We start from the raw sequence: 14,783 nt of genomic DNA, 5'->3' as shown, positions 1-14,783 counted from the left end.
TAGGATGCGCGTCACTCATAGGCTGTAAGCCAGATACTGTGCATTAACTGTGTGTGACCAGCGCCCTATAAAAGCGGCTTTTGTGCAATTTAATACTAAGCAGTCACCCCTCCATGAATTGATAGGCTGTGAGTGGTTGTCTCACCAGTATTTTGCACCTTTGTTGCCGCCATCTTTACTACATGCATGTTTGTGCATTAGTCCTGAGACCTGGGCAGGTAAACACCGCTGCTCATTCTTTGCTGTATTAGTTCTTGAATTTTAGGGGGATTTTTAGTCTTTTTTGTAACTTTGCTATTAAGTTTAGAGCACTGTGTGGGGCCATTATAATGTATGTAGAAATATATGGGGCCATTATACTATATGGAGCAATATATGGGTCCCGTTAAACTGTATGGAGCATTATATGAGGCCATTGTACTGTATGGAGCATTATATGGGGCCCATTATACTGTATGGAGCATTATACTGTATGGAACACTGTGGGGCCCATTATACTTTATGGAGCATTATATGGGGCCATTGTACTGTACGGAGCATTTTATGGGGCCTTTGTGCTGTATGGAGCAATATGAGGCCATTGTACTGTACGGAGCATTATATGGGACCATTATACAGTATGGAGCATGATATGGGCCCATTGTATTGTATGGAGCATTATATTGGCCCATTATATCATACAGTATGAAAGACTATGGGTTGAACATAATACTGAATGGATGATTATACGGTCCAGGCTAAAATGAGAAGTCTGCAGTCACTGTGCGGATTCTCTGGTTTCTGAGCTGTGTAGAATTTACAATCGATACCACTCCTGTAATGTAGTGAAATCTTTGTATTATACCTATAGTTTTCTGCCGTATCTGTGCATCAAGAATTGTGGCATGTGTTAAAAGGGCCACTGAGACTCTTTTGTCCGGGGCCCACGAGCACCTGGAGCCGGCCCGGATTCCGAGGACGGTGCTTCGCTTCTCTTGCCATTAAAAGTAACAGAATTATTAGGCTATGTTCACACTTTGCAGATTCCACTGCGGATTTTTCCGCAGCAGAATTCCAAAATCCGCAGTGAAAACCGCAACGCGTTTTCACTGCGGATTTATCGCGGTTTTTACTGCGGTTTCTTCTGCGGATTTTCATCTGCAGTTTTCTATTGGAGCAGGTGAAAATCCGCAGAAAAGAAGTGACATGCTGCGGAATGTAATCCGCAGCGTTTCCGCGCGGTTTTTTCCACAGCATGTGCACTGCGTTTTTAGTTTCCCATAGGTTTACATTGTTCTGTAAACTCATGGGAAACTGCTGCGGATCCGCAGAGAAATCCGCAAAGTGTGAACATAGCCTAAAAGAGTCTGAAAGTAAAGCGGCTCCGCTGCCCACAGCAGCCAATCATAGCACAGCTTTCATTTTTAAAAAAAAAAATATTTTATTTTAAAATTTTATTTTTAAAATATTTTAAAAATATTTATTATATATATTATAAAATATTATTATTATATATATTATAAAAATTTAAATATTTTATTTTTATTTTATTCTTGTAAAATAAAAGCTTCAAGAGTTGGAAAATGAAACTGCGCTGTGATTGGTTGCGAGGAGCAACGGAGGCTGCTCATCTTTTTACACAGTGTTATCTGCCACACTGACTGTAGAATCGCTGCAGCCGGTCTCTCCTGTGCTGCCTGCCACGGACACCAGCACGCGAGGCGTCTGCACAGGTTCGGCCGCGGTCACCGGCGGCTGCCGCACACGCTCCATCATTGCTCGCTCGCTGCTGAATCTGATGACGTGACGTCACACGACTCCGTACTCCCGCCCTCCTCGCCGCCGCTGGCTCCGCCCTCCTTTTGCATGACGTCACGGACTCGCTATTGGTTGGCCCATATTCCCGGGCCCCCGTGTGTAACTGCGGAGAGCGGAAGCGGCGCTCTGTATTGTCTGCGGGAGGAAGAGGAGGGGGAACCGGGGTCAGCGCTGCAGACACAGCTGGGCTCTCCGTTCTGCACACACGGTGCCTGCGTCATTCATGCCTCCGGTTCACATGCCGCGTCCTCGGCAGCCAGACCGCAGCGGGGGGCTGTAGCACCGGCACCCCGGATTGTACCCTCATCTATCACACAGAGACTCCGGCGGAGGTTAGGCCGCACAGCCGGCAGCACACACGGTGGGCCGTGCACACAGAGGAGACACAGGCCGGAGCGGGCGGCAATAGCGATCACCGTGCACCGGGGGAGGAGCCGCGCACAATAGCCGCTCCTCAGTATTAATCCGCGATTGCTGCAGTTCTCTGGGAGGAGGAAGATGTCCAAGTCCAGCGGGGAAGGAGGAGCCGGAGGCGGGACCGGGGCACTCACCTGGGTGGTAAGTAATGAGGCCTGTGTGCAGGAGTGGGGTGACTGCAGCGCCACCTACTGGAGGGAGGAGCACTCACCTGGGTGCTGACTGCAGCGCCACCTGCTGGTGGAAGGAGGGAAGAGCACTCACCTGGGTGGTAACTGAGGCCTGTGTGCAGGAATGGGGGTGACTGCAGCGCCACCTACTGGAGGGAGGAGCACTCACCTGGGTGCTGACTGCAGCGCCACCTGCTGGTGGAAGGAGGGAGGAGCACTCACCTGGGTGGTAACTGAGGCCTGTGTGCAGGAATGGGGGTGACTGTAGTGCCACCTGTTGGTGGAAGGAGGGCACGGCCTCTCACCTGGGTGGTGACTGCAGCGCCACCTGCTGGTGGACGGAGGGCAAGGCCTCTCACCTGGGTAGTAACTGAGGCCTGTGTGCAGGAATGGGGGTGACTGCAGTGCCACCTGCTGGCGGAGGGAGGGCAGGGCCTCTCACCTGGGTGGTAACTGAGGCCTGTGTGCAGGAATGGGGGTGACTGCAGTGCCACCTGTTGGTGGAAGGAAGGCAAGGCCTCTCACCTGGGTAGTAACTGAGGCCTGTGTGCAGGAATGGGGGTGACTGCAGTGCCACCTGCTGGCGGAGGGAGGGCAGGGCCTCTCACCTGGGTGGTAACTGAGGCCTGTGTGCAGGAATGGGGGTGACTGCAGTGCCACCTGCTGGCGGAGGGAGGGCAGGGCCTCTCACCTGGGTGGTAACTGAGGCCTGTGTGCAGGAATGGGGGTGACTGCAGTGCCACCTGCTGGCGGAGGGAGGGCTGGGCCTCTCACCTGGGTGGTAACTGAGACCTGTGTGCAGGAATGGGGGTGACTGCAGTGCCACCTACTGGTGGAGGGAGGGCAGGGCCTCTCACCTGGGTGGTAACAGGCCTGTCTGCAGGAATGGGGGTGACTGCAGTGCCACCTGCTGGCGGAGGGAGGGCTGGGCCTCTCACCTGGGTGGTAACTGAGACCTGTGTGCAGGAATGGGGGTGACTGCAGTGCCACCTACTGGAGGGAGGAGCACTCACCTGGGTGCTGACTGCAGCGCCACCTGCTGGTGGAAGGAGGGAAGAGCACTCACCTGGGTGGTAACTGAGGCCTGTGTGCAGGAATGGGGGTGACTGTAGTGCCACCTGTTGGTGGAAGGAGGGCAGGGCCTCTCACCTGGGTGGTAACTGAGGCCTGTGTGCAGGAATGGGGGTGACTGTAGTGCCACCTGTTGGTGGAAGGAGGGCACGGCCTCTCACCTGGGTGGTGACTACAGCGCCATCTGCTGGAGGGCAGGGGCTCTCATCTGGGTGGTAACAGGCCAGTGTGCAGGATTGGGGGATGACTGAGTGCCACCTCCTCGTGGGAGGAGGGTAGGGGAACTCACCTGGGGGGTAACAGACCTGTGTGCAGGAATGGAGGAGACTACAGAGCCACCTGCTGGATTCTATGAGTGACGATGGACTGAGGCAATCACTTATGAAGAAAGTAATGAGTCTTGTGTGCAGGAATGAGGGGAGATTGCAGTGCCACCTGCTGGAGGGAGGAGGGTTGGGGCACTCACCAATTCATTACGTAATGGATGACTGACGCAACACCTGCTGGTCGGGTGAGGGACCTGGGCACTCACCTGGTTAGTGACAGAGGTCAGTGTGCTGAAAAGTGGTGGTGACAGGGTGGTAAGTAATGACTTGCGTAAAGGAGTATGGGGTGGTTCCAGGAGGTACAAGAGCTGATGAGGGGTGAGAGCTGCTGGTGCAGAATGCCAGTATGGGGAGAGTCTCTATTCACTGCTCACATCACATCTTGGATATGCCATAAATGGACCCCACTAATGCACGAGCCAGAAACCCGTGCTCCTGCTGATTGACTTGTGGTCACTAGAGTTGGTGCGAGTTGATTCACAGGACACAAAGCAGCGGTCACGTCATTGACCTGCAGTCCTCGCACTGGAGCCTTGTGCACTACCTGCTGACATCTACGGCTCTTCTTGGAGCCTGGAATGACGCACATGTGACTACACACCTGGCTGGCTAGTCCGAAGAGCCATGGATGCTGGCAGGCAGAAGGCAGTTCTCGGGGATCATGTCGAATGACTGCAGATCTCTGACATGGCTGCTGGATCAGGTTGTAACCCCAGCAACCCTAAGCACATTAACACTAGCAGTATTTGGTCAGTATTTTACCTCAGTATTTGTAAGCCAAAACCAGGAGTGGAACAATTAGAGGAAAAGTATAATAGAAACACGTCACCACTTCTGGATTTATCACCTACTCCTGGTCTTGGCTTATATATACTGAGGAAAATACTGACCAAAAACTGGACATGTGAATGTGGCCTAAGAATGAGGCTCTGTTGAGCCCTGTCTTAAATAGCGTATAGGTGTGTATTCTTGACTAGAGATGGGCAGACACCTGAATGTTCGGGTTCGGCCAAACAGTTACAAAAAGTTTGGGTACCAGAACAGCACCCAGACCCCATTCACTTGAATGGGGGGGGGCTGAGCATCCAATGTTTGCCAACACTGTCATGTGCATGACAGTACGGCAAACACCGCTTCTGATAAGAGGTAAAATCATCACCACCGGTATAGACAGATGCTTTCTGTCAAAAGGCAGCGTGAGCGCTCACCTGTGATCGGATGCATAACGTACACCTCTGGTCACTGGTGTCAGCTGATGGAACTACTGCTCCCATCAGTCGATGTCTGCTCCTCCTAATAACAGTGAGAGCATGATCGGCTGATGGGAGTATTCATCAGATGGCTCCTGCGCTGTTAAAGGGAACCTGTCTCCCCGTTTTTTGAGATTGAGATATAAATACTGTTAAATAGGGCCTGCGCTGTGTGTTACTATAGTGTATGTAGTGTACCCCGATTCCCCACCTATGCTGAGAAATACATTACCAAAGTCGCCGTTTTCGCCTGTCAATCAGGCTGGTCTGGTCAGGTGGGCGTGGTGACATCGCTCTTTTCTTCCCCAGCTTTCCGTTGGTGGTGTGCGCATGTCCAGAGTTCCGAATCCCCTGCGCGCACGTGAAGCAAAAGCGCGCGTTCTGCGCTATTGCCCCTGACATCGGTGGGGGCGGCCATCTTCCTGGGGCCGCGCGTGCGCAGATGGAGTGCTCTGCTGCACGGGGCTTCAGGAAAATGGCCGCGGGATGCCGCGCGTGCGCATTAGAGATCGCGGCGGCCATTTTCCCAAAGCCGAGGATGCAAACTCGGCTTTGGGAAAATGGCCGCCGCGATCTCTAATGCGCACGCGCGGCATCCCGCGGCCATTTTCCTGAAGCCCCGTGCAGCAGAGCACGCGATCTGCGCACGCGCGGCCCCAGGAAGATGGCCGCCCCCACCGATGTCAGGGGCAATAGCGCAGAACGCGCGCTTTTGCTTCACGTGCGCGCAGGGGATTCGGAACTCTGGACATGCGCACACCACTACGCCACCAACGGAAAGCTGGGGAAGAAAAGAGCGATGTCACCACGCCCACCTGACCAGACCAGCCTGATTGACAGGCGAAAACGGCGACTTTGGTAATGTATTTCTCAGCATAGGTGGGGAATCAGGGTACACTACATACACTATAGTAACACACAGCGCAGGCCCTATTTAACAGTATTTATATCTCAATCTCAAAAAACGGGGGTGACAGGTTCCCTTTAATAAATAATGAAAAATTAATTGATTATTTTTGATAACCAGCCAGGCAAAACTCACAGCTGCAGGCTGCAACCCTCAGCAGTCAGCATTAGCAAGGCTGGCTATCAAAAATAGAGGGGTCCCCATACATTTTTTAAATAAATTATTTAAAAAAAAAAAAAAAAAAAAACGGCATGGGGACTCCCCCCATTTTTGACAACCAGCCTTGCTAGAGCAGACATCCGGGGAATGGTATTCTCAGGCTGGTAAGGGGACGTAGATATTGCCATAGAATTGACTTAGGGTACCCCTAAAACATATCTAACCAGCAAAGGCTAGGCAGACAGCTGCAGGCTGATATTAATAGCCTAGGTAGGGACCATGCATATTGACCCCCCAACCCCCCTCCCCCCCGACTAAAAGATCAGCTCTCAGCCGCCCCAGAAAAGGTGCATCTATCAGATGCGCCTATTCTGGCGCTTAGCCTCACTCTTCCCACTTGCTCGTGGGGTTCATATTTGTGAGATTGATGTCAGCTTTTTAATGTCGGGTGACATCAAAACTAGAGATGAGCGAATATGTTAAGAAAATGGTTGCCGAATGTGCCATTTCTGTACCATTTTCGAGCCAAATTTATGTTTGATGATTGGTTCCGAACATATTCTTTCATTTCTTCTTCCATTAACATTCGGCTGTGTCCGGCGAATATTGCAAAAACAATATTCGGCGCCGATCATAATCGGAACAGAATTTTGAAAAATTCGCTCAACTCTAATCAAGACTACAGCTTATTAATGGAGAGCCATCTATAAGACGCATATCCATTACTAATCCTATAGTGGTATGGTAAATAAAGATACAGCCAGAATAAAGTCTTTTATTTGAAATAAAACAAAACACACTTTTACTTTTGTATTTAATAACAAACAGTTATACTCACCTAACATCTAATTCCATTGAATCCCTCGTCTCCTGTAATAACAAACATAAAAAAACAACAATATCTCTCACCTATCTGTAGTTCTGTCCCACGCCGTAATCCACGTCTGCGAAATCAACAGTTTTCAACCTGGAGGGTGCCAAGATGCGACAGTCCAGGCTGAAAACCAATGAGGAATGAGCTGCGGTGACATCATCAAGGTTACTGCCGGTCATTGAGTCTACATTCTCAACTGGGTCAATGACACACGCACACACTCCATTCATTGACTATAGGACAGATTACAACCCTCAGCTACTTCTGACATTCCCATAGACAATGAATGGAGCCGAAATTGAGCATGCACACCTCCAATTCTAGTAATGGCAGGGCCCCTCAGAGGCTGCGTTATAGAGCCCAGTTCTGAAGATTCAGGGGGGGTCTCAGGTGTCTGACATACAGTAATCAGTAAGTTATCCCTTTGCAATGTAAAGACATGGCTGTAATGGCACTGTGATACTGATCACATTAACACATTGATTAATTTGTTCTTTCTACTAATTAGGTCTTCTCTGTATCTGTGATTCCCCGGCCCCTCCGCTCTGTGACTCCCCGGCCCTTCCGCCTGCCTCCGCTCTGTGACTCCCTGGCCCTTCCGCCTGCCTCCACTCTGTGACTCCCCGGCCCTTCCGCCTGCCTCTGCTTGGTGACTCCCTGGCCCTTCTGCCTGCCTCTACTTTGTGACTCCCTGGCCCTTCCGCCTGCCTCCGCTTTGTGACTCCCCGGCACCTCCGCCGGCCTCCGCTCTGTGACTCCCCGGCCTTTCTGCCGGCCTTCGCTCTGTGACTTCTGCCGGCCTCCGCTCTGTGACTCCCCGGCCCTTCCGCCGGCCTCCGCTTTGTGACTCCCCGGCACCTCCGCCGGCCTCCGCTCTGTGACTCCCCGGCCTTTCTGCCGGCCTCCGCTCTGTGACTCCCCGGCCCTTCCGCCGGCCTCCGCTCTGTGACTCCCCGGCCCTTCCGCCGGCCTCCGCTCTGTGACTTCCCTGCCCCTCCGGTCTGTGACTCCCCGGCCTTTCCGCCGGCCTCCGCTCTGTGACTTCTGCCGGCCTCCGCTCTGTGACTTCCCTGCCCCTCCGGTCTGTGACTCCCCGGCCCTTCCGCCGGCCTCCGCTCTGTGCCTCCCCGGCCCTTCCACCGGCCTCCTCTCTGTGATTTCCCTGCCCTTCTGCCGGCCTCCGCTCTGTGACTCCCCGGCCCCTCCGCGGGTCTCCGCTCTGTGACTCCCCGGCCCCTCCGCCGGCCTCCGCTCTGTGACTCGCCGGCCTCCGCTCTGTGACTTCCCTGCCCCTCCGGTCTGTGACTCCCCGGCCTTTCCGCCGGCCTCCGCTCTGTGACTCCCCGGCCCCTCCGCCGGCCTCCGCTCTGTGACTCCCCGGCCCCTCCGCCGGCCTCCGCTCTGTGACTCCCCGGCCCCTCCGCCGGCCTCCGCTCTGTGACTCCCCGGCCCCTCCGCCGGCCTCCGCTCTGTGACTCCCCGGCCCCTCCGCCGACCTCCGCTCTGTGACTCCCCGGCCCCTCCGCCGGCCTCCGCTCTGTGACTCCCCGGCCCCTCCGCCGGCCTCCGCTCTGTGACTCCCCGGCCTTTCTGCCGGCCTCCGCTCTGTGACTTCTGCCGGCCTCCGCTCTGTGACTCCCCGGCCCTTCCGCCGGCCTCCGCTCTGTGACTCCCCGGCCCTTCCGCCGGCCTCCGCTCTGTGACTCCCCGGCCCTTCGCCGGCCTCCGCTCTGTGACTTCCCTGCCCCTCCGGTCTGTGACTCCCCGGCCTTTCCGCCGGCCTCCGCTCTGTGACTTCTGCCGGCCTCCGCTCTGTGACTCCCCGGCCCCTCCGCCGGCCTCCGCTCTGTGCCTCCCCGGCCCTTCCACCGGCCTCCTCTCTGTGATTTCCCTGCCCTTCTGCCGGCCTCCGCTCTGTGACTCCCCGGCCCCTCCGCGGGTCTCCGCTCTGTGACTCCCCGGCCCCTCCGCCGGCCTCCGCTCTGTGACTCGCCGGCCTCCGCTCTGTGACTTCCCTGCCCCTCCGGTCTGTGACTCCCCGGCCTTTCCGCCGGCCTCCGCTCTGTGACTTCTGCCGGCCTCCGCTCTGTGACTCCCCGGCCCCTCCGCCGGCCTCCGCTCTGTGACTCCCCGGCCCCTCCGCCGGCCTCCGCTCTGTGACTCCCCGGCCCCTCCGCCGGCCTCCGCTCTGTGACTCCCCGGCCCCTCCGCCGGCCTCCGCTCTGTGACTCCCCGGCCCCTCCGCCGGCCTCCGCTCTGTGAATGATTTCTCACAGGAGTCAGGTCATTCAATGACTGGAGGGGCCGGGGAATGACAGACAAGAAGGTGGCTCTGTGCACCGAATCTAATTGGCACAAAATTTCAAATGGTGATTACAGAAGAACCACAAAGAGAATTTCTTAACCAAAGATATCAATGTAATCCGTGTTACTGCGCCATAGCAGCCATCCGTTTACATTATAATATCGTGCTGATAGGTTTTCTTTAAGACTATGGTACATATGAAATCAGCTGAGCAGTGGGAATAGATAACCCTGTTCTTGGGATGGTTAGGGGTCCGCTGGTGAGCCATTTTTTTTGCGTATCCCTGTGTAAGGCTGCATAAGACCATGTCCAGATGTGGCATAAACAGTAATCCAATCACAAATCTCTATAACATACTTGTGTACCAAGCCCCATACAGAATGCAGTGAATACACTTGGTGTCTGATTCGTAAAGGTGTTTTTGATGAAAAGCTGGTGGAAAATAACTTAAAATGTTGAAAAATTGTTGCTCAAACATTTTACGACTTTCGCAACAGTATTTACCATCTCCTCCAAAGTGGGTGAAGCTGGGTCAGGGCAAAGCATGGCAAGGCCTGCCTTGTGAATTTATGGAAAGTCATGGCGCACCTCACACCACAAAGTTACTCAGGTCTGTGACTGAGGCACACGCTGCTTGTGAGATGCTCCTTGTTCATTAAAGGGGTTTTCCCACGAACAAAGTACATTTTAATTAATAGATCTTAGAATGATAATATTTTCCACAATTGGATGCGTTTAAATAAAATGTTCCTGTGCTGAGATAATCTTATAAATGTGCCCCTGCTGTGTACTGTCTGCGTCTGACCGTACAGGAACATGGTCTGATCATACCACAGCTCCTGGGCCTGGGAGGAAGCAGAAGAGAATATACAGACAGGACAGTATGGGATCACAGAGGAATTTTTTGTGAGGCAAAACATTTCATTGCCTCTTTTTAAGCAATTTTTTACCTCCAAGAATCCTCTGTGACACCATGCTGTCCTGTCTGTATATCTTCTTCTGCTTCCTCGCCTGCCCGGGAGCTGTGGTATAATCAGACCATGTCCCTGCACGGTCAGACACAGACATTACACAGTACACAGCAGGGGAACATTTATAAAATTATCTCGGCACAGGAACATTTTTTTAACACATCCAATTGTGGAAATGATTATTATTACAAGATCTATTGATTAAAATGTTGAAATTAACTTTGTGCGAAAACCCCTTTGCAATGTTCATCTCCTAATGAATCAGGTGCATCTTACGCCAGCCTCCCATTATTAAGTCTCTCACCTCACCATATTAAATCTCCTACTGTGCTCCTCATCAGTGCAAACATCCTGAAATGCATGTCTGCAAATAGAGGCCTGACCGTTTTGGCTACTTATCCTAAGTCATGTGGCAAGGCTCATTAAAGAGAAGATGCCATACAAAATTTTACAATTGAAAACATGTAAAGTATTAATTTTTTTGTAATATTATCATTTGTTTTTACTTAATAAAAATAATGTAAAAATGTTTGGTATTTCCACTTTTAAACACAAGGGGGAGCATCTGCTGAAATCTGCCATGAAAACCCTACTGCATGATTGTCACACTAGATGGTGGCCCGATTCTAACGCATCGGGTATTCTAGAATATGCATGCCCACGTAGTGTATTGCACAGCCCACGTAGTGTATTGCACAGCCCACGTAGTGTATTGCACAGCCCACGTAGTGTATTGCACAGCCCACGTAGTGTATTGCACAGCCCACGTAGTGTATTGCACAGCCCACGTAGTGTATTGCCCAGCCACGTATGTAACAGGTTAAAAAAGACTTAAAATAAAAAAGAAACATATACTCACCATCCGAGGGTCCCTTGTAGTGCTGGCGCCTGTGTGCGATGCACGCGGCAGCTTCCTGTCCCAGGGTTGGTATGAGCGCAGGACCTGTGATGACGTCGTGGTCACTTGACCATAACGTCATGGCAGGTCCTTCTCGCATAGCATCATTGGCACCGGAACCTGCCGCTTGCACTGCCGAGGACAGCGCGACGTCGGAGGGTGAGAATAATGTTTTTTTTTTTTTTAATTATTATTATTTGTAACATTAGATCTTTTTACTATTGATGCTGCATACGCAGCATTGATAGTAAAAAGTTGGTCACACAGGGTTAATAGAGTGCGTTACACCGCGGTCCATTAACGCTGGCATTAACCCTGTGTGAGGGCTGACTGGAGGGGAGTATGGAGCGGGCACTGACTGCGGGGAGGAAGGAGTGGCCATTTTGCTGGCGGACTGTGCCTGTCGCTGATTGGTCGTGAGCGTTTTGCCACGACCAATCAGCAACTTGGATTTCCATGACAGACAGAGGCCGCGACCAATGTATATCCGTGACAGACAGACAGAAGGACAGACGGAAGTGACCCGTAGACTAGATGGTGGCCCGATTCTAACGCATCGGGTATTCTAGAATATGTATGTATATAGCAGCCACATAGTATATAGCACAGGCCACGTAGTATATAGGAGTTCTACATGGCCTGTGGTATATACCATGTGGCTGCTATATACATACATATATATTGTAGAATACCCGATGCGTTAATATAGGCCACGCAGCGTATAACGCAGGCCACGCAGCGTATAACGCAGGCCACGCAGCGTATAACGCAGGCCACGCAGCGTATAACGCAGGCCACGCAGCGTATAACGCAGGCCACGCAGCGTATAACGCAGGCCACGCAGCGTATAACGCAGGCCACGCAGCGTATAACGCAGGCCACGCAGCGTATAACGCAGGCCACGCAGCGTATAACGCAGGCCACGCAGCGTATAACGCAGGCCACGCAGCGTATAACGCAGGCCACGCAGCGTATAACGCAGGCCACGCAGCGTATAACGCAGGCCACGCAGCGTATAACGCAGGCCACGCAGCGTATAACGCAGGCCACGCAGCGTATAACGCAGGCCACGCAGCGTATAACGCAGGCCACGCAGCGTATAACGCAGGCCACGCAGCGTATAACGCAGGCCACGCAGCGTATAACGCAGGCCACGCAGCGTATAACGCAGGCCACGCAGCGTATAACGCAGGCCACGCAGCGTATAACGCAGGCCACATAGTATTTAGCAGTGTGGGCACCGTATCCCTGTTAAAAAAAAAAATAATTAAAATAAAAAATAGTTATATACTCACCCGCCGGCGGGATCCAACGAACCTCTGGCGATGCGTGCGTGGCTGCCGCCATCTTGCGTTCCCAGGATGCATTGCAAAATTACCCAGATCACTTAGTGGTCTCGCGAGACCGCTAAGTCTTCTGGGTAATTTCGCAATTCATCTCTGGGAACGGAAGCGGGCGGCAGGTGTGAGCGCATCGTCGGACTATGGAGGGGGAGTATAGCAGGTTTTTTTTAAATTTATTTTTTAACATTAGATCTTTTTACTATTGATGCTGCATAGGCAGCATCAATAGTAAAAACTTGGTCACACAGGGTTAATTGCGGCAGTAGCGGAGTAACTCGCGGCATAACGCGGTCCGTTACCGCTGGCATTAACCCTGCGTGAGCGGTGACTGCGGGGAGTATGGAGCGGGCACTGACTGCAGGGGAGTAGGGAGGGACTAATCGGACTGTGGCCGTCGCTGGTTGGTCGCCGCAGCCATGACAGGCAGCTGGCGAGACCAATCAGCGACTTGGGTTTCCATGACAGACAGAGGCCGCGACCAATGAATATCCGTGACAGACAGATGGACAGACGGAAGTGACCCTTAGACAATTATATAGTAGATTGGGACTGCAGTAAATGTGGGTGGGATCTGCTCACGTGTGTGACGTCACTCCTTAATTTGCCATTCTGGGCGTTTGTAACGGGATAAGAGAGGATGAAATTTGGGATTACAGCACGGAGCCATTTTGTTGGTGACTGAGAGTGATAAGTAGACTGTCACCAAGGGCAGCACGATTCTGTTAGTGCTCCTCACTTTATCATAAACTGGGGTTAGATACGTGGAGTGTATCACATGCATGATTAGCTACACTTAAAGGAAGGTACTCTGGGATTAGACACGGGGCTAAGGGTACCGTCACACAGTGCCATTTCGATCGCTACGACGGTACGATTCGTGACGTTCCAGCGATATCGTTACGATATCGCTGTGTCTGACACGCAGCAGCGATCAGGGATCCTGCTGAGAATCGTACGTCGTAGCAGATCGTTTGGAACTTTCTTTTGTCGCTGGATCTCCCGCTGTCATCGCTAGATCGGTGTGTGTGACACCGATCTAGCGATGCGATCCAGCGATGCGTTCGCTTGTAACCAGGGTAAACATCGGGTTACTAAGCGCAGGGCCGCGCTTAGTAACCCGATGTTTACCCTGGTTACCAGCGTAAATGTAAAAAAAAACAAACAGTACATACTTACATTCCGGTGTCCGTCAGGTCCCTAGCCGTCTGCTTCCCGCACTCACTGACTGCCGGCCGTAAAGTGAAAGCAGAGCACAGCGGTGACGTCACGTCACCGCTGTGCTGTGCTTTCACTTTACGGCCGGCAGTCAGTGAGTGCGGGAAGCAGACGGCAAGGGACAGACACCGGAATGTAAGTATGTACTGTTTGTTTTTTTTTACGCTGGTAACCAGGGTAAACATCGGGTTACTAAGCGCGGTCCTGCGCTTAGTAACCCGATGTTTACCCTGGTTACCCGGGGACCTCGGCATCGTTGGTCGCTGGAGAGCTGTCTGTGTGACAGCTCCCCAGCGACCACACTACGATTTACCTACGATCACGGCCAGGTCGTATCGCTGGTCGTGATCGTAGGTAAATCGTATAGTGTGACGGTACCCTAAGTGTAGTTTATCAGATGATGGGATTAGATATTGATCTCAGCAAAGTGTATCCCGCAGTATGGGATTAGATACACGGTATGTGCAGTAAGATGAGGCCCCTGCTCCATCCACTTCAATGAGAGTAGTGTAATATGTGACCCCGTTCTGTCCACTATATTACTAGTCCCATAGAAGTAGACCGCGCATGGTCACACATTACACATTACACACACATTACACCACTGCTCTCATAGAAGTGGATGGAGCGCCGTCACACATTACACCACTGCTCCCATAGAAAGATGTCCTGTAGATATATAATTTCACAAGTCCTCTACATACTGTATAATAAACTTACACCCAGTAATGCCTTTCATGTGGCACTAAAGGGTTCTTGCACTAATAAATTAAAATAAACGTGAGTTCTCCCCTATTTTTTGTAACCAGCCAAGGTAAAGCAGACAACTGGGGGCTCATATTATCAGGCTGGGAAGGACCCTTGTTATTGGGCTCTTTTCAGTCTAAAAATACCAGCCCGCAGTCTCCCCAGATTTGGTGCATCACATTAGATACACTAAGGCTGTGTTCACACGTTGCGGTTTTTTCGCGTTTTTTCCCGATAAAAACGCTATAAAACCGCAAAAAAAAACGCATACAATAAGCATCCCATCATTTAGAATGAATTCCGGATGTTTTGTGCACATGATGCGTTTTTTTC

The 14,783-nt window shown here is 52.1% G+C and overlaps 1 protein-coding gene across 2 annotated transcripts in view; it reads left to right on the top strand.

Annotated features, from left to right (window-relative positions):
• The first annotated feature begins 1,638 nt into the window (after positions 1-1,638).
• Positions 1,639-14,783, top strand: part of TOP2B (DNA topoisomerase II beta) — a 149,379-nt gene continuing 136,234 nt past the window's right edge. Inside the window, exon 1 of one of the 2 annotated variants that reach the window (XM_069729994.1) lies at positions 1,639-2,355. In XM_069729994.1, the coding sequence (XP_069586095.1) occupies positions 2,296-2,355 (60 nt within the window). In that variant the 5' untranslated portion in view covers positions 1,639-2,295. The remainder of the gene's footprint in view (positions 2,356-14,783) is intronic. The other variant, XM_069729995.1, reaches the window with a different exon arrangement.

The sequence above is a fragment of the Ranitomeya imitator genome, chromosome 6, assembly GCF_032444005.1.
Source record: "Ranitomeya imitator isolate aRanImi1 chromosome 6, aRanImi1.pri, whole genome shotgun sequence".
NCBI classification, from domain to species: Eukaryota; Metazoa; Chordata; class Amphibia; order Anura; family Dendrobatidae; genus Ranitomeya; species Ranitomeya imitator.
The sequence above is the reverse complement of the archived record's forward strand: the minus strand, read 5'-3'. Positions and strand labels throughout refer to the sequence as shown.